This window comes from Grammomys surdaster, unplaced genomic scaffold (assembly GCF_004785775.1).
Source record: "Grammomys surdaster isolate TR1022 unplaced genomic scaffold, NIH_TR_1.0 578, whole genome shotgun sequence".
NCBI classification, from domain to species: Eukaryota; Metazoa; Chordata; class Mammalia; order Rodentia; family Muridae; genus Grammomys; species Grammomys surdaster.
The window spans coordinates 433,402-453,604 of record NW_021604997.1 but is presented as its reverse complement, the minus strand read 5'-3'; the positions used below and the strand labels follow the sequence as shown (position 1 = coordinate 453,604).

General features: G+C 38.0%; 1 protein-coding gene across 1 annotated transcript; it reads left to right on the top strand.

Moving 5' to 3' along the window:
- Positions 1-776: 776 nt before the first annotated feature.
- Positions 777-10,509, top strand: LOC114633332 (bile salt sulfotransferase 2-like; the record flags this gene model as incomplete). Its single annotated transcript, XM_028781919.1, has 3 exons — positions 777-871; positions 5,804-5,981; positions 10,285-10,509. Coding segments are annotated over 3 exons (386 nt in total), but the record flags the coding sequence as incomplete, so codon positions are not given.
- Positions 10,510-20,203: the final 9,694 nt, after the last annotated feature.

Sequence of the window (20,203 nt, the reverse complement as noted above, 5' to 3'; positions counted from 1 at the left end):
AGTGGTCCTATTCCAAAAGGTTGTGGTAGAATTCCTCTGCCTCTTGTCTTTTCCGCTTGGCAGTGTCCCATATATTTCTCATAATCAACATATCTATCTCCAATACATCTGCTAATAAGGTGATTCTAAAACCTCACAAGGATTCTCTCTCTCTCTCTCTCTCTCTCTCTCTCTCTCTCTCTCTCTCTCTCACACACACACACACACACACACACACACACACACACACAACACACACAGGTGCCTTATTCCCCTCTCTTACTTTCTTGGTGTAATTATTAACGATGTCACATTGCCTTGATTCATACCACCATTAGATCTCAGCCAATAGGTTGCTGTATTGATGGGAATTTTTCTTTTCAACAAAGTATAAAATACAGTTCTCCCATCTCTGTCATCAAATCTTTCTGTATTCCTAGTACCCTCACCAGGAGGCAGGTGATTACAGGAATCCCCTCTGGATCCTCTGGATTCCTGTATTTGTGTGATAGGTTTTCCCCAACACATACTCCTGTCCTTGCAAGTTGGCAGTAGGATATCTCCTCATTTAATCCATAATAATAAATCTGTGTGATAATGAGTTTGCTAATGAACTTGATTTTATCAGTTCTCTATTTGTATATTTGCCTCAAATATCATGTTTAACGCTATTAATATAGACTAGTTACATTTTTCTTAGTGAACCATTCTGCTGTGGATTTCAGAAAAGAAAAGAAAGTGACGCAGACCCTATGTTACAGATATGTAATTGACACTTTACTTCTCCCTGCACACAGTCTTTTATGGATCATGGTTTGAGCACATCCGTGGCTGGCTGTCTATGAGAGAATGGGACAACTTCCTGGTGCTGTACTATGAAGACATGAAAAAGGTTAGCATTAGTCTTACAGTCACCACATAGTGAAGAACTAGACTCTAATAATGAGAAATGCTACTGAGAACTGTAATTTGTTTGTTTTGGCATTTTAAAAATTACCTTTAATTAATTAAAACAACTTTCAAATGTAAATGTATTTTGATCATATTCACCATCTCCCCAAGGCCTTCCAGATCTTCTATACCTACTTACCCACCCTATTTTAAGGATTTTTTTCAAAAATATTTATGACAACAAGCCTCCCAAATCAAAAGAAGAAAATATAATAGAATGCAATATAAACTAATGTGCTGGATAGTTGTGTGTCAACATGTCACAAGCTAGAATCACCTGAGAGGAGGGAACTTTAATTATAAAAATGCATTTGTAAGGTTGGGCTGTAGGCAAACATGCAAGGCATTTTCTTATTCACTGGTTGAAGCAGGAGGGCCTAACCCCTTGTGGGGGCTGCCATGATTGTATTGTTTAAGAAAACAGGTTGCATATACCATGGTGAACAAGCAAACAAGCAGCATGCCTCTATTGCCTCAGCATCAGCCCAAACCACCAGGTTCCTGAGCTGATTAACTTTGTATCCTGACTTCCACCAATGCTAGACAATGCTAATTGTAAGCCAAATGGTGTATGATAAAACAAAAAACTATCACATCAAAGTTAGACAAGTCAAACGAACGAAAGGAAAGGAGTCTGACTGAAAGCAAAAGGATCAGAGACCCATGCATGCCCTCACTCAGAAATCTCATGAAAACACTAAACTGGAAGCAATGATAAAGACAAAGAGTATGTGGGAAAGACCCACCAATCTTCTACCCAATCACATTCAGTCTCTGAACATTCATATGTTTTGATGCTCTCAATTTCCTCTTGCTTTTACAGTCTTTCAGCCTTTTCTTCTGCCAGGTCCCCTGAGCTCTGGAAAAAGGGCCTTGATGGAGACATCCGTTTAGGGCATCTCACTATTTATAATGTAATGGCTGTAAGTTTCTATATTTGTCCCCATCTGCTGGATGAGGAAGTTTCTCTGGTGATGCATAAACAAGGCACTGTTCTATGCATGTAGCAGAATATCATTAGGAGTCATGTTACAACTATGTTTTTTCCTTTTCCTTTTTATGAGCAATATTTGATTTTACCATCGGTCCCAGGGCTATCTAGTCTCAGGTCCTTGGTCACCCAACACTTTAAGATATAGGCTCCATCTCATGAAATGGAATTTAAGTCAAATCAGTTACTGGTTCATTTTTCACATAAGCTTTGAGCCACCAGTGACATAACTTATCTTACAAGTAGTATAATCATTATGAATGGAAGATTTTATGTCTAGCTTAGTATTAATATTTCTCTTTGTGGAGCATGAGGAGTGCCACTATGTACTGCAGACACTAGGATATAAGAGTGGAGATTCTATGCAGGGGCCAGCTTGATATCTTCCCATTCAGTAATTTGTATAGGTGCTGTCTTTAGCAATGGGAACTTTCTGTCAGCTTGTGGATAGCAACTTATAGTGTAATCAACAGTCTTTCTTTTTGATAGGGATTCCCATGGGGTTCATTTGACCAAAAACTCATAATTGAGTTTTCTAATGATACAACCCAATCCTAGTACCGGAATTTTTCATTTTTTCTTTTTTTGTGACAAGAGATGACCAATATTTGGTGATTTCACTTTGACAACCTTCATATATGCATGGATTTTAGGAAGTTTCTACTGTACTAGGTTTCAACACTACCTCTCAAATATCTCTTAATTTTACCTATCTCTGCCCTTACTCCCTTCCAAAACCCCCCTCTCCCTTCCCATTTCCCACTTAATTCCCTCGTCCTAGCCATTGCACAATCTTTCATAATTTGTTTTGTACATTTAATGTTTTGATTATTATGGGCTCAGGGGGCTTTCATTTCTGATCCAATCTACTTGGTGTTCTGTATGCTTCATAAATTTTGATAGGCATCTATTATTTCAAGTTAGTATTTTTTCTATGATTTTGTACAAAATATTTTCTTTGCCTTTGATGTAGGTTTCCTTTTCTTCTTCTATCACTATTAGTCTTAGATCTGGTCTTTTCATAGTAGTGACCCAGATTTCCTGCATATATGGGTCTGAGGGGGATGGTGAGTGTTGATAGCCCAAAAGAAACACACCAGACTGGGAGTCTTGTCAAAGCAGGATCTCAACTTTATTGTTTCAGCCTTTCACTTATATAAACTGGGAACATAGGGAGTGTTTTTAATGGGGTGAGATTATGTAGGAGGATGGGAAGGGTGACAGAGGGTGTGGGGTGACTGACAGGGACAATGTCAAAGCTCTACATTAGCTATGGAGGGGCAGAGGCAGGACCAAACAGGTCTTGCTGAGTCACCCTGGTATGGAAGTGACTGAAACAGGTGTCAAAACTTAAGCCAGGCCTAGGGTTAGCTGCAAGGCCGCAGAAACTCTAGCCTGATTTGAATTTGTCCACGAGGCCCAAACCAGTGCTGAAATGGGGCCTAACATGTTTTTGGGTTGTGAGAGCTGATAGTTCAGAGTGGAGATTGGCTGGACTAAGTAGAGAAACTTCACAAGAAGAGGGGAAATCAGGGTGTTCTACTAGGATCTGCTATGTCAATCTCCTGGGAAAAGAACCAGATAGTGAGGAGAGGCCACGTCAAAAAGTTTGATAAAGAGGTGAGGATGAGACTAGGGGATTGGATTTGCAGAATGGAGGGAGAGATGAAGTGACCCGACCTGCAGGTCCTAGTAATTCATGGGGGCGAGGAGGACCACAACCTGAAAAAAGAACGGACGAGAGAGGGAAAGGACTCAAGGAAGCAATTGCTTGTCAAGAGCCGTGTATTCAAACGCAAAGCGCTTTTTTATAGTATGCTTTACAAGGGGAGGGGGTAAGAGGGGCCAGGTTGTGGAAAAGTACAGAATCTTCATGGCCTGTGCCTTAAAACATTTCATGGTCTACACGGTACACTGCCTTGAATTATGATCTACCTGCTATTCTTCAGAAGATATGGTACACTGCTTTGAGTTATGGTCTCCCTGCTTTCCTGAGAAGATACGGTACACTGCTTGCCAAGCAGGATCTTGCTGTTGCCAAGCTGCAGGGGACATTGTGCAGGTGGGGAAAGGTAGGGGGTGAGGGTAAGGGAGAGGGTCCTGGCTTCTGGCAATGAAGATCTGAAGGTGTTACCTAATTTCTTTCTTTGTCTTATGTGCTATGGCTTCCTTGGGAGTGAATTCTGGAGTTGGGGGCTGGGGGAAAACAATTAACTCCCCAAAGTTTGGTGTTCTACTGAAGAGATAAGTATGAGACTGAGTGATTGTACTTTAAGAAATGCTGGAAAAAGTGAAAATCTGTACATAGCCTACCTATTTCCCTGGCCACCGTGTTCTGTGATTTCACAGGGAGTGCTGAACTTGGGAGCTGTTATAATGCAATGAGTAGAGGGAACAATTTTACAAAGGAATAATATTTGGATCCACTAAAGAAGGAAAGTGCTTCCATGGGTTTTCTGCTGAAGAGCAAAGGATGAGACTTGGGCATGGGATCTGGAGAAGCAGAGGGAAAGGTGAAGGTCTTCTGTCAGCCCACCTACTTCCCTGAAGGGAGAAAAATAATTGTTAATAAAAAATCAAAATGTAACCAAACAAAAACTGAAGGATCAAATTATTCAAAAATAATTTGACCTCTTAGTGTCATCACTCAGGAAGCAGAAAGTTTACATGCAAGAAAAAAAAATCTTCCATCAAACTCTTTTTCCCATATGTGGACTCCTTTTATTTAATCATCAAGAAATTCAGTTTTCCCTAGGAAAGTTAACTACCTAGCTTATGCTTCACACTAGTAAAGATTCCCATCAGTTACTTTTATGACAATGTAACACATTCTTTTCAGTTATTTTTATGATTGTTTAATGTCATATGAAATTTTTAAGTGGAACTATGATAAATATGTTTCAAAAAAGTATTAAACCAGTAAAACCTCCCCAGGGTGATGGCTAAGATTCAAAGCACAATTTTTGGTGTTCTAAGACAAAGTAATGACTACCTCCTAGGATTAAACTAATTTTGGTAGTACACAGAGATTCTGGCAACAATCAGAGATCTGAGACAGAAAAATTGTAAATTTGATGCCCAGCTCAGCTTAAACATGAGATAATCACTGAAAACAAAAATTTTCCAAAGTATTAATAAATATTAAGGATATTTTTATTAAACTCTTATAAAGCTGTATGGTTCTCAGTTAGCCTAAGAAAACAGTATTATCTGGCATAAACTTTAAACTCTATCGGTCTTTGTGCACTTTTTCCTTTCACCTTGATCATTGCCTAGCACCATTTCTATAAGTTTCTTTAAATGTCCTGGGCAGGTTATGTATGGCTGTACATACTTTCAATGTCAGTACTTTGAAGTAAAAAGCCAGATAGATAAATATCTGATCTCTGTGAGCTTGAGATATACTGGTCTGCACATCAACTTCCATTACACAACACAAAACTCTATAGGGAGCCCCTGTCTTAAGAAAAAATATCAGTATACTTAGTGTGTTGACACATACCTGTGACCACAGTACTATGTGGTTGGAAGCAGGTGGGTCTGAAATTCAAGGTCATTATCCTCTACAGAGCAAGTTTAAGCTTAACCTTGGTTCTATGAGACCTTGTCTAATATTTTCTCCTCCCTAAAAAGGAACCCCAGCCTAGGTCTTTTAGGGACCAAAAATCATCCACTTTGCAGTCCCACTCAATATATAAATGTTGTGTGTGAGTCCTTCCTGCCTTTGTTCCATTGCCTTTTCTTGCTTAAACCCCTCTCTCATTTGCTGACCCCCTTTCTTCACATCCCTTTTCTTGTCTCAAATACACAGATCCCTTCTTTGCATCTGTTCTCTCAGAGTTCTCTGTTTACTGCTCATATTTCTGTTTCTTCTTCTTTCAGGATACAAAGGGAACCATAAAGAAGATTTGTGACTTCCTAGGGAAAAAATTAGGGCCAGATGAGCTGGATCTGGTCCTCAAGTACAGCTCTTTCGAAGTCATGAAAGAAAACAACATGTCGAATTTTAGTCTCATCAAAAGTGATTTACTTCCTAATGGCTTGAACCTCATGAGAAAAGGTAAAGAGATTGTCTAGCTTCACAGTATGTCAGAAGATGTTAAGGGATTGTTGTGCCAATGAATTTCTAAGAAATTTTTGGGAACTTACTAACAGCCACTGCTCATCATTGATAGCTTCTTACAGACATTACAGGGTAATGGTTTATGGAGAAGATGTGGGCTTCAGACTCTCTGAAAAGTTGATTTATTCTGGAAGATGATCTTGGGATTGGAGATGGTCATGTTCAATAACTTCAATTAAAAAATGAGAAAGTAGTCATGTTTCTATAAGGCTTTGAAAAGTTTCCTGTATTGTAAACCTCAACTCTAAAATATAAAAAAGTGAAATGCAGTAGACCAAACATATATCTGACATGATAATCATAGAATCACAAAAATTACATTAACAGCTGGAAAAGATGTTAAGCAGGTCAAGATTGCTGCCCAAGGTAGACCAAGAGTAGACCCCAAAGCAGTATGAAAATTCTCTTGTGTTAAAATCTGATGGTATTTGCCAACCTATGTTTAGATTACTTCAGGTTCATGATCCCTCTCTTCTTTCTGAATTGTCTCTCCTGGAAGGATAATTTCAATCCTCTCTATTTCTGTGCCACCTCTATATGCTGGGAGCAGATTGTGAGTGTGGTTTCATAGCTGTGTAGGTAAGGAGTGACTTTGCCAGAATGGATTAAACCTTGAGTCTTACCCAGACCTGATTAGGTAATCACAGTTGAGATGTAATTCAGGAAAAGTATCAAGAGTCAGATATTTGACAATGAATAAAAGCATTGGTATAAATTAAGAAAATAAAAAGTGTTGGACTTAATTTACTTTTACCCATAATTTAAATGCTTCATTCTTTACTTTCAGTCCTCCTCTACACCATAGTGTGAGATTTGGATACTAACAATATAAGGATATCAGGAGTTTTCGTAGATGAAATGTAGTCAAAGTAGCTACCAGAATGTATTTAATTCAATAGTCTTAGTATCCTCATAATAGGAAATTTTGACTCAGATTTAAGCACAATAATATGTCACTACTCACTAAATAAATAAATAAATAAATAAATAAATAAGTAAATTGGTGTCTATTCATTAAAGATCAAGACCTGGAAGAATACACTTCTGTTACCAGATGCCCTGAGGCTCTTGCACTCCAAACTCTGTGGAGACATATTTCTCTGTAATGAAGGTCTCACCTAAGAGAAGGGGTCTGTTCTTAGATTTCCTAAAATGAATCAATATTTGCGAGAGTTAAAACAGTAAATGAACATAAAAGTGTGTTATTAAATACTCAATGAATGAATATGCTCTCTTAATAGCAAAGGGAGTAGAAAACTGACAAGAACATCACTGAGAGACACATCATAGCAGAGAGAATAGAATTTAAGACACAATTTCATGAGGAGAATTGTTTCTGCTTTTCCAGGAAGATTCTTCTAGAATGAGAGCAAACTTGGACTTAATCTCTTTCAAATACACATACTATTTGTTATGTAGTATAGATGATAGGAGAAGTACATGCATACATGCATACATACATACATACATACAAACAAACATACATGCATACATAAGAACAGAAATTATACTTCTGTGAAAATACTTGATCAGATTTTATGAGTCTTTTGTAATTTAGTTATCCCAATGATTATATGTAGCATATGTTCTTTTTTTGCATATAAAGACAACTTTTACCGTTGGGGATTAATTTTCTTATACTAGTGTGACACATAGCTACTGAGCCATGTACCTCCCAAAACCAGGTCAATGATGGGGGACACCAACTTTATTACCCATTTGTTTTACTACTTCATTATAGAGGATAATGAAATGGATATATCTGGAAACAATTTTGAAAGGAAAATGTATATAAAGATAATATTTATCCTCTCAATTCCTATATCAGATTGGTTCCATTTTTGAATTATCAAAATATGAGCAAATCAAAGATTAATTCTAAAACCAATTTCATTGTTTAGCATTAGATAATCTAATTCCCTAAATCATAAAGCATTAGAAACTGTACTAAGTGTTAGACTTGTCTTAGCCAAGAGGAATTCACTAGACCCATATCCTTTAATTGGATTTCCCATATCCTTTAATTGTTCTTCTCAAGATACAAGTACACTATCTTTTATTGCCTCTGGAGAGTTACTTTTTCAGCATTACCTTGGATACTCAATCATTCAAGTTGGTCAGATGAATCTGGTTTTAACCTTCAAGCAATAATTTTCCATATGCAATTGTTGTCATTATGACTCCATATATAGACACTGCAGAAAATGCAGACTAGAGACATGTTCACCCTCATTCAGCCACTGCATGGTTGACAAGACATTTTTTTAAAGGCAATGCCAAAATCAAGAAATATATAGGAAATATCTTCTGACAAACTTCAAAAGACTCAGCCTTAAATACTTCACAGTGTATGTTTACTGGGCACAGTACTTGGACCATTTATCATTTTCACTGGTATCTTCAAAAGACATTAATCAGAGAAACAATGGGAAGATGACCTAAGGACGTAGGAAGAAGCCTGCCATCTGCAGACCAAAAATAAAAGCCTGCAAAGGTCTGGACAACACCCTGATGTGAGACCTGCAGTCTCCAGAACTATGAGGAAGTTCCTTTTCAACAAGAGTTAAACTACCACATATTAGGTTTATCCTGCCATCTGACACAGAAGAGTTTGAGGAGAATTTTAGAAAAAAAGAATGAAAATAAATGTACATCTATAAGGTGAACAGGATTTTGACATAAGTGGGTTTAGAACTCAATGTGTGTACATCCAAAGACGTAGTTTTTCTCAGATGGACTGATTTATTACATTGGGAAGACATATTAATTTTAAAGAGATTTTTGTAGTCCAATATCTATTTGTTTTGGCTTATCAGGATCCAGGCATGCTGTGGAAAACAATAACAAAACATGTTCTAATAATGAAGAAAGTAAGCAACATGAGAGTAGCAATGGATACTGATAGGTACCCATCTTATTAAATGACACTTTTATATTCATATCAATTAATGGCATATGAATACGCTGTATTAGTAGTTGACATTTTTATGAAATCTTTATATTTTCTTTAATACAGACCACTGGGGAATTAAAATTAACATATGTGATGATACAGAAAGTAATGTAATAAAGAAAAGTATGACTTCTATTGTCAATAATATTGTATTCAAATCTATATCCATCAGTATCACACTGGGTAACATCTTAAGTTCTAACTTTTCCTCATTGGAAAAATTAGAGCACTCCCTATATCTTTGTTACATCTTCAGGAATTCATTAAAAACAATCTGTCACTGAGTATGTCCTATATATCTGGCACTCTTTGCAAAATGAAGCATATAGTAATTTAAGTAAAACATATTTTCAAATATGTTACATGCATATTCTGTGTGTAAATTCAAAGCAAAAATTCATGGAACATGTCACAGTGCCACAGCTAAGAAATAAAGCATGGATGGGACTTTCTGGGTTCTAAATGGAGTAAAGATGCAAAGAGAAGATTACATCGTCATTAATATGGAGATGAAGATCAAGATGTAATTATATGAAAGATATTAGCCCTCTGTGGTAAAGGAAGACACAATACAACAAGACTATTTGGAAAACCTCTAGGGCTAAACCTGACGACCTTCTGGAATGGAGTGGTGAAAACCAATGTATGGTCAGAAGAGACAGTGCTATAAAGGACAGGGGCTGAAATTATACAAATCTTCATGCATCACAAAGCACCATGGCTGAGTGAAACAGAAGTCTTACGATGTTCTTAACTGAGACCGGCTGGGTCCTTTGTATCTGGTGAGAAAATCATGACTGAAATGCCACTAATAACTGTGTGTATCTGCAGCACTCATGTGAACACACACACAAATGTAAAAACTATTTAAGTTGCTTGCATGCTGTGAAGAACTTCTATAAGTAAATACTAAAATATAGACAGAACAATTGAAGTCTGTTTAGATCATTGAGAGGTTCAACACTATTGAGTTGGATAGTGTGATGGAAACAGGTTTGATGGCAAGCAGGAATAATCTGCACATAGAAAAATGTCAAGCCAGTGTTGCTCCTGTTAGCTTGCCTAGCATATAGTTTGGGAGAGGAAAAGATGGAACATAATTTCCACAGAGGGAGAAGTCTGTATATATGATTTCAGTGCTTAAGAAGGTTTCTACAGAAAATGGTAGTTCACTTTACTAGCTGTGTGGTCTTTATCATACAGATGGTAATAGAGTATGAGGGGAGGAACTAGAGCAGTGTTAAGACCATTATTAATCCTCTTATGTATCTGCTTCACATTTTCCAGGAACAACTGGGGACTGGAAGAATCACTTCACAGTAGCCCAAGCTGAAGCCTTCAATAAAGTATTCCAGGAGAAAATGACTGGTTTCCCTCCAGGGCTGTTCCCATGGGAATAAGGTTTCAAAACCTTTAAATATTATATGAACACTGATGTTTGTGTTCCTGTTGTTCTATATGTGAATAACAGAATGTGGTCATAGAATAAAACTTGTGGAATTGTGAAGGTGATTTTTTAAAAGATAGTGTTACTAATTCTAGCAACAGTAGTGTTGGTGGTGGGGATGGTGGTGGTGGTGATATTGTTGGTGGTATGTGTGCCTCTCAGCTTGTAGTGTATTCAGAGAACAGAATAGTGCATTGGTTCTGAGGGACCTGCAGTTGCATGTAGGTATAAACGTTCTTCTTAGGGTCCTAGGAGCTAATCTCAGGTCTCTGCCTAAGCAATACAGTACTTCTAGTATCTCTCCATCTTTGAGAGACATCTCTTCACCCTAGAATCATGTCTTGATGTGGGACTGCATAAGGGTATCTTGGTTCTTGGTTGGCCATGGACCTGGAACCCTGAGACTCCAAGGGAGAAACAGCAGGTGTTTGGCCACGTCCCCAGAACCCAGGGTCCTATCACACAGTCTACTCTCCATGGACCTACATTGTTCAATGTAGGCCATTACAGCCTCTCCCAAAGTGTGACTACAGGCCTCAGGCCCTAGAGAGATTTACATACTAATGCAAATTAAGCATTCTTCTTCAGACCCACCCCCTTTCTCCCTCCCTATTTAACTCAGGTCTTCCCTGAGTTTCAGGGGGTACATCCAGATCCATCCACCATCCACCATGAAAATAAACCCTTTTGGACCCCAGGACTTTCTCTTGTCATTGGGGCCTGCCATTGCCAAAGCCTCCAGCCTTTAGAACTCCAGAACTTTCTCCTGTATGTGGGACCCGCCATATAGAAAGCACTGGCCTCCACAACTGTGCCCTTTTTCCCACATCTTGAGTTATCAAATTTTGCTACTTTTATTACTGTCTTGTTGTGTATTATCAATAATTCCAATTTACTTCATAGAATTTTAGCTTGAAAACACTTTATTTTCATTTACATAAGTCATTTATTTAGAGTTTTATTTACTGAGATTGGACATGACAAACATTTCTAAGTGTGATGCTATGGAAATTAAACAAGTATTACTCAGTATTTATGTACTTATCATATTTTGTAAGAATACCAGCTTAATTATTTGCTGATGAAACATGTATGTATACTCTTAATTTTTTTCACTTATTTATTTATTCACTTTATATCCTGGTTACAGCCTCCTTGCTCTTCTCCTGTCAACCTTACACTCATAGCTTCCTCCCTCTATCCCCTCTCCTCTTCTCCTCAAAGAAGGGGAGTGGTTCCCAACCTCCCACCCAGGGCACATCAAATCTCATTAGGATTAAGTGCATCCTCTCCCACTGGTGCCAGACAAGCAGCCCAACTATGGGAAAGGGTTCCAAAGGCAGGCAACACAGTCCAGGTCAGAGACAGTCCCTGCTTCAATTAGTTTTTATGAGATCCACATTAAGACTAAGAAGCATATCTATTACATATGTATAGGGGGCCTAGATCCAACCAGTGCATACTCTTTGGTTGGTGGTTCAGTCTCTTTGTGCCCCCATAGGCCCAGGTTATTTGTCACTGTAGGTCTTTTTCTGGTGATCTTGAACCCTCCAGCTCCTTCAGTCCTACTCACAATTCTTCCGTAAAATTTCTTGAGCTCTGCCTAATGTTTGTCTATGGGTCTTTGTCTGTTTCCATCAGATGCAGGATGAAACCTATAAGATGACAGATGTGGTAGGCTCCTCTCTACAAGCATAACAGACAGGATAATAGTGTCAAAGGTTGGTTATCTCCCATGGGGTAAGTCTCAAGTTGGCCTGTTGTTGGTTGGCCATTCCCTTAATCTCTGTTCTACATTTTTCCCTGCATGTCTTGAAGGCAGGACAAATTTTGTGTTGAAGGTTTTGTGGATGAGTTGGTAACCTCCACCCTCCAATAGAATTCCTGCCTGTTGACAGGAGGTGGCCACTCCAATCTCCATACCCCCAATGAAAGGAGACTCAGCTAGGGACACCCTCACATCCTCCCAGGGACCTCTCCCGTTCCAGGTCTCCAGCTTGTCCCAGAGATTCCCTACCACCACTAATTTCCCCTTTTACTCTCAGTCCTCTACACCAACGCCTAAACTCCCAATACTTGATTTCCTCTAAACCCCATACCCATCCCCTCCCACCCAGTTTCCTCTTTCCATCCACTTCTGATGTGCATTTTATTTCTCCTTCTGACTGAGATTCAAGCATCCTCCCTTGAGCTCTCCCTGTTACTTAGCTTTTTGAGATCTGTGGATTGTAACATTGTTATCCTGTACTTTATGACTAAAATCCACTTACAAGAAAGTACATACCATATTTGTCTTTCAGGGTCTGGATTACCTGATTTAGGATGATCTTTTTCATTTCTATCTATTTGCCTGTAAATTTCATGATGTTCTTGTTTTTAATAGCTGAATCGTTTTCCATTGTGAAAATATACCACATTTTCTTATTCATTCTTCTATTGAGGGATACCTACATTGTTTTGACTTTCTGCCTATTATGAAATGATGTTGCTATAAATATAAGTGAGCAAATGTTCTTGTCACATGGTGACATCTTTTTATATATGACCAGTAGTGGTGAAGCTGCATCTTGAGATAGAACAATTCCAAATTTTCTTAGAAACTGGCAAGTTGATTTTCCTAGTGGTGGTACAAGTTTGCACTCTCACCAGAAATGAAAAAGCATCCCCCCCTTTTTTTCCACTTTCTCACAAGCATGAGCTTACCCTGGAGGTTTTGAACTTAGCCATTGTAATGAGTGTAAGATTGGATCTCAGCATCATTTTGATTTGCATTATCTGGATGACTAAGGATGTTGAACATTTATATAATTGCTTTTTGGCCTTTTGAGATTCCTCTGTAGAGAATTCTCTGTTTAGATTGGTACCCTATTTTTAAAATTGGGTTATGTGGTTTGTTGATATTTAATTTTTGAGTTCTTTATATATTTTGCTTATCAGCCCACTGTCAGATGTAGAGTTGATGAAAGTTTTTTCCCATTTGGCAGGTTGCCATTTTTTTCTTTTAATGGTGCCCTTTGCCTAATAGAAGAGTTTCTGATTTCATGAGGTTCCATCTATTAATTGTTGATATTAGTGCCTGGGCTGTTGGTGTATGTTCAAGAAGTTGTCTTCTGTGCCAACAGATTCAACGCAACTCCCCACGGTCTCTTCTATCAGATTTAATGTATCCAGTTTTACATTGAGGTCTGAGATCTAAGTTTTGTGAGGGGTGATAGATGTGGATCTGTTTGCATTGTCCTATATGCTGACATTCAGTTATACCAGTACCATTTTGTTGAAGATGCTTTCTGTTTTCCATTGTATCATTTTGGATTCTTGTGAAAACCCAAGTATCTGTCAATGTGGGGTTTACTTCTGGGACTTTATTCAACTTCACTGAATAACTTGAGTGATTTTATGTGATCCCATATGGTCTTTATTACTATTCCTTTGTAGTAGAGATTGTGATCAGGGATGGTGATACTTCCAGAAGTTCTTTTATTGTACAGGATTGTTTAGCTATCCTGGATTTTTCTTTTACCACATAAAGTGAAGAATTATTCTTTCAAGGTATGTAAAAAATTGTGTTCTAGTTTTGATAGGAATTACAAGGAATCTGTAGATTGCTTTTGGTAAGATGGCCATTTTTACTATGTTAATTCTACTGATACATGAGCATGGGAAATGATGCCATCTTCTGATTTCTTCTTCAACTGCTTTTCAGACACCTGATGTTCTTGATATACAGATCTTTCACTTGCTTGGTTAGAATTATACCAATATATTTTATATTATTTGTGGCTATTTTGAATTGTGTTGTTTCCTAATTTCTCTCTCAGCACATTTATCTTTTGGGTAAAGGAGGGTTACTAATTTTTGGAGTTAATTTTGTATCCAGCCACTTTGCTTGAGATGTTTATCAGCTGTAAGAGTTCCCTGATAGAATTTTAGGGGTCACTTATGTATACTATCATATTATCTCCAAATAGTGATATTTTCCAAATTCATACTATTTCATTCTTCTTTTGTTATCTTAGTGCTCTAGCTAGAATTTTTAGTACTACATTGAATAGATATAGAGAGTGTATACCCTTATCTTGTATCTGATTTTAGTGGAATTGATTTAGGTTTATGTCCATTTAATTTAATGTTGGTTATTGGCCTGGTGTATATTGCCTTCTTTGTGTCTAAGTATTTGCTGTGTATTCCTGATAACTTTAAGTATGAAGAGGGGATGGTGGATTTGTCAAAGGCTTTTTCATCATCTTATGAGGTAACCATGTTTCTTTTTTCCATTCTGTTTGTTTATATGATTGAGTACATTGGTGGAGTTTTGTATGCTGAATATCAACAAAATTTTTTCTGTAATTCTCTTTATTTTTCTTTTTATTGGATATTTTATTTATTTAAATTTCAGATGTCATCTCCTTTCCCCATATCCCCTCCCTTGAAACCTCCAATCACATACCCCTCCTCCTTTTTGCTTTTATAACATTTTAATCACATGTAAGCATTAAGGTCAGTTCTAGTTTGAGAAACTAGCAATGTAATAGATGCAAATAGTAAAGGAACAAGTAAGACAATAAACTAACTTCAGTGAACATTCCCATGATTACTGTTTTTAAAGGCTTATCAGGATGACTGAAATATCTGAGCCAACTTTCCTGTCCTAGTCCAAAGTCATTTTCATGTCTGAAGCCTACTTCCTTGTCCTAGCCTAAGATTTAGATTCCTTCTTGAAATTACTTCTTTTTTTTTTCTAGCCTAAGATTTAGATTCCTGCCTGAAATTACTTCTGTATTCTAGCCTAATGTCAGATTCCTGCCTGAAGCACACTTCTTTGTCCTTGGCCAATGTAATATTCCTGTCATGCAGCCCATTTTCTTGTCCTTGTCATATGTCAGATTCCTGTCAAGCAGCCACAAAAGCTCTCTGCCTCTCCCCCTTTTTATTTTATAAACAAGACTGAGCCTGTCTTAGGTCTTTCTGCCAATAATGCCTTCCTTACCTGTTGTGGAATATGCATTATCAAAAGCAATGAACTTATGTCTTAGATTGGTAAGTCTGTGCAGAATCTTACCTGTCCTTGGCTTGCCAGCCTGTTAAATTAATAACTCTCTCTGGGGGTTTACTTTCATGTTCAAGTCATGTGCTTTGGCTGCCAACATGTTGATGTTGCTAAAGACAAGCTTTAACATGTTGGGCCAGAATAAAAGTATTCCCAGGACAAAAAGGACTAGCATCACCAAGCTATTTATGTCATTCTGGAAGCTCGACCAAAATAGAAATACTTAATGATACCAAATTGATCTCATATGTTTTAAAAATTTTTGGTGGAAATACAACGACTTAAAACTTTGAAGCTGAAACTCACATGATGTAGTTACACATATTGATTTTAACAAGTCACTGGCATTTAATATGATCAGAGTTTTGAAAAACAACAACTTCTGTCATGTTCCATACTTTTATCATCACAGAAGCAGGTCCTGTACCCTCTAAGCAGAAATCTCCATGTTCTTTTTCACATCAGATCTTGACAGCTAGAAAACTTTCTCTTATTGAATATTTGACAAATTTGGAAGTTTAAAAACACTGGAATCATATATCATGTAACAGTTTTGTCTGAATTAATTTATTCAAACTGATGCTTTGTAGAGCCACCCAGATAGTCCCATGGCAATACTTTTGTTCTTCTTGCTGGGTGGATAAACTTCTTACTTCTTAATCATTAACATTTAAGTCTTGAAAGTTCATAGCTGTTGTCTGGTATAAGGCTAATTTTCAAAATCTAAACCATCTATGTATAATTTACCTGTTTATATGATATAAATATTTCTTATATTGTGGATTTAAAATTTTATTTCTTTCATTGGTTAAGAAAATGTTTAGCACAGTCTCATTGAATACATTGTCTATATATGCTCTTAGGCTCTCTATACTGCTCCCTTTACACCATGGATTCTTAGGAATATGTTTATGGAATATACTTAAAAGTTCTTGAATTTGGTCCACGCTTATCTTATTATTCTCTCTCTGTCTGTCTCATCCTTTGTCTCTCTGTTTCTCTTCCTCTTTGTCTCTCTGCCTTTTTGTCTGTGTTTGTGTGTCTGACTGTCTGGCTGTCTGACTGTATGTATGTATGTATGTATGTATGTATGTATGTATGTATCTATGTCTGTATGCCTATACACACATAGGTGTGGGTTTTATATGAATGTGTGTTTAAGGAGATGTGCTTGGTTGTCCATTGTGCTTGAATATCAGATGTCAACATAAGATATTTTCAACTATAGCTCTCAACTTTATTTGGGTGATGATGATGACATCTCTCACTGAACTTGAAGCTTACCATTATAGCTAGTCTGGCTGGCCAGCAAGAACTAGGATCTGTTGATTCTACTACCATCACTGTCTTAGTAAGAAGTGGACATTTAATTGGGCCTTGATTAAAAGATCTGTGGTTCAGTCCATTACCATCATGGCAGGATCCATGGAGACATGGTGCTGGAGGAATATATAAATATACTTTAATCATACACTTCCTGTCCCCCTAATCCTTCCACACCCTGTCCTATTCTCTATCCACTAAACTTTAAGTTCTTTCTCACACAAAATTTGAAAACTCAATGCAACAACAACAGCTACCCCAAATAAAAAAAAAAAGAAAAGAAAAGAAGAATATACAGCATCCCAAAAAAGAAAAGAAAAGAGTAAATTATAACTAAATACAAGCACACTGAAAAATATGTGGAGTCATACAAATAAAGATTGAGGGACCCATGGAGATTCAGAGGAGTGTTAAGGCAGCAGAAGAGAAGTCTGCAGAGCCAGCAATACCTCTGGTACTACTAAAGGGGAAAAAAAAAGCAAGCCTTATAGAAAGATTTTTAAAAATTTGTTTCCTTTGGCTTTTGGTTTGATTTTCTATTTTTAGGTTTTATTTCTCCTCAATCTATTTACTTATTCACTTTACATCTCAATCTAACACACCTCCCTCCTCTCCTCTCAGTACCACTCTCACATTCCCCTACCTCTATCCCTCTTTCCCCTTCTCCTTTGAAAAGAGAAGTATCCTCATGTGTACCAACCTATCCTGGATAATACTTTTTAAAAAGAAGATTAATAAAATTGGAAAGACAGATGGCAGATCAGAGCCACACCTTGAAAAGTATGATGAGTCTATACCCTTCACGTCCCATTCTCAACTAGCAAACTGCAAATACAAAAGTTATGCCCCATGAGCCATGGGAATGTTGGCACCAATGACAGGGAGAAGTACAGCAGCATGAAGCTCCCAGAGAAGCTGGTCATTACCAAACAGGACCAAACCTTGGACTTCCCACTATCCCCCAGCATAAAGCTTCTGTGGCTGTAGCCAGTTCAGCTTGCCTTACTAGAGTAGAGAATGCAGGGCAGCACTGGTGGGGAGATGTGTGGTATCCAGAAGCTCTCGTAGCACCTTTACCCAGATGCAATTTAGCCTAGCAATATCACCGTGACTCTGGGTCACAGAAGAATATCCAAGTCAAGTCTCAGCAAGGGTCCAGTATTTATAGTGCTTCAGAAATTCAAAACCAAGAAACTTTGAATCAGAATCATGACTAATTGGAACAACTAGTTGCTTTTAAAGCTTTCTGGATATATATATATATGTAAAATTTTACTGAAACAGACAGATGATCACACTGCACAACTGTACCACTGCACTTGTTCTGAACAATAACATGATGTCCGATATGAAGAATAATGGTAAATTTTCTGTATTGGACCATTTCAAAAGACCTCTATGGTTGGTACTGTCCCTAAAAACCATGTTGGTATACATCCTTTGCTGCCCTAGGCCCTGTTGAAGCCTGAGGTTCATGGGAATATCATGGTCCTACAGCAGCTGGTTGATATGTTGAGGTCTCTGGCTGACGTCACAACCAACATACATGTGTTTATGAGTGGCCTGTGTGACCAGTTTATGTCCAGGGGCCATGCTGATGCCAAGGGCCATATTTGTTTCCCTGGTCATAATGTAGCCAGGGTCTGTGTTGATGTCTGTCCATTGTTACACCTAAAGGCCATGTGGATATCCATAGTTTATGATGCCGTCTAAAGCCACGTTAATATCCATACTTAGCCATACTACTGCCAGGACCAAGTCTTTTTAGTGGAATGTGATGCCACCAGAGTCTATAACAGTGTCCATGGCCTGAGCTTCTGCAGAGGGCTGTGTTTATGTCTGTGGTCTATACTGCCACAGGAGACTATGCTGAGGTCTGTGACACAAACTGATACTGGGAGTATTCCATGTTCTGTATTTCTGATGACTGTTAAGGGCAAGGGAGCTACTTTTGCAGTGATATTAGTGTCTGTAGACTTACAGTCAAGAAAGACGGGCATAGATGACTCCTATGACTGCCCATACTCCCATATCCCAACCCCCAAAATGGAACAGCCTTTATAGAAAGCCATCAAAGAGAACTCTTAAAATTTGTGATAAGAAATCCCATCAACTCTCTGCCCACCTTCATCACACCTGCTCATCCAGAAACACAGAGGTTAGATCCCTCCCCTGTAACCATTCCCCTACCTGTTGAGTTCTCTGAGGCATGACAAGCTGCCCAGAGTGGCATACTATCACCACAGCTCCATTGTCCTGGCACATGTCTGCCTGCCCACACTACTACATCCCTAGAGATTCCATTCAATTCCCATCAAATTTCCAATACAATTTTTAGATACTTGAAAGAACAATTCTCATCTTCATAGGAAAAAACAAAATACTGAGGATAGCCAAAACAATATTGAACAATAAAAGAACTTTGGGAGAAATCATAATCACTGACCTCACGCTGTACTACAGAGCAATAGTGATTAAAAACTAGATGATACTGGCCCAGAAACAGAATGTTTGATCAGTGGAATCAAATTGAACACTCAGAAATAAACCCATACATCAATTGACACATGATTTTTAGTAAAACAAAAGCCAAACCCATACAATGGAAATAAAAAATCATCTTCAACACATGATGCTGGTTTACCTGGATGTCTCCATGTAGAAGAATGAAAATAGGTGCATGTTTATCACCCTGTACAAAACTCAAGTCTAAGTGGATCAAGGATGTCAACATAAAACCAGATACACTAAATCTCATAGAAGAGAAAGTGGGAAATACCCTTGAAATTGTTGGGTATGGAGACAATTTCCTGAACAGAAATCCAATGGGTCAGGCTATAAGATCAACAGCTGACAAATGGGATCTCATGAAACTGCAAAACTGCTGTAAGTCAAAGGACATTATAAATAGGACAAAATGGAAATGGGACCTGAAGAGACCACCTCCTGTAGTGAGGCAGGAATTCTAATGGAGGAATATGAATACCAACCCTTACACAAAATTTTGAATCCCACAATTGGCTTGTCTACCAGAAATGTATGAATGGAGGATGAAGCAGAGACTGAGGGAATAACAATAATCAACCAAACTGGAAACCCATCTCATAGGCAAGCACCAATCCCTGACACTATTAATGATACTCTCTTATGCTTGCAGATAGGGCTCTAACATGGCTGTCCTCTGAGAGGCTCCACACAGAAGTTGACTCAGATAAATGCAGATACCCACAGACAACTGTGGGTAAAGCTCTTATGGAAGATTAGGAAGAAAGATTGAGGCCTCTATGGTGATAGAAATTCCACAGGAAGACCAACAGAGTCAATTAACCTGGATCCTTGGGACTCTCAGAGACTGAACCACCAACCAAGGAGCATATATAGAATGGACC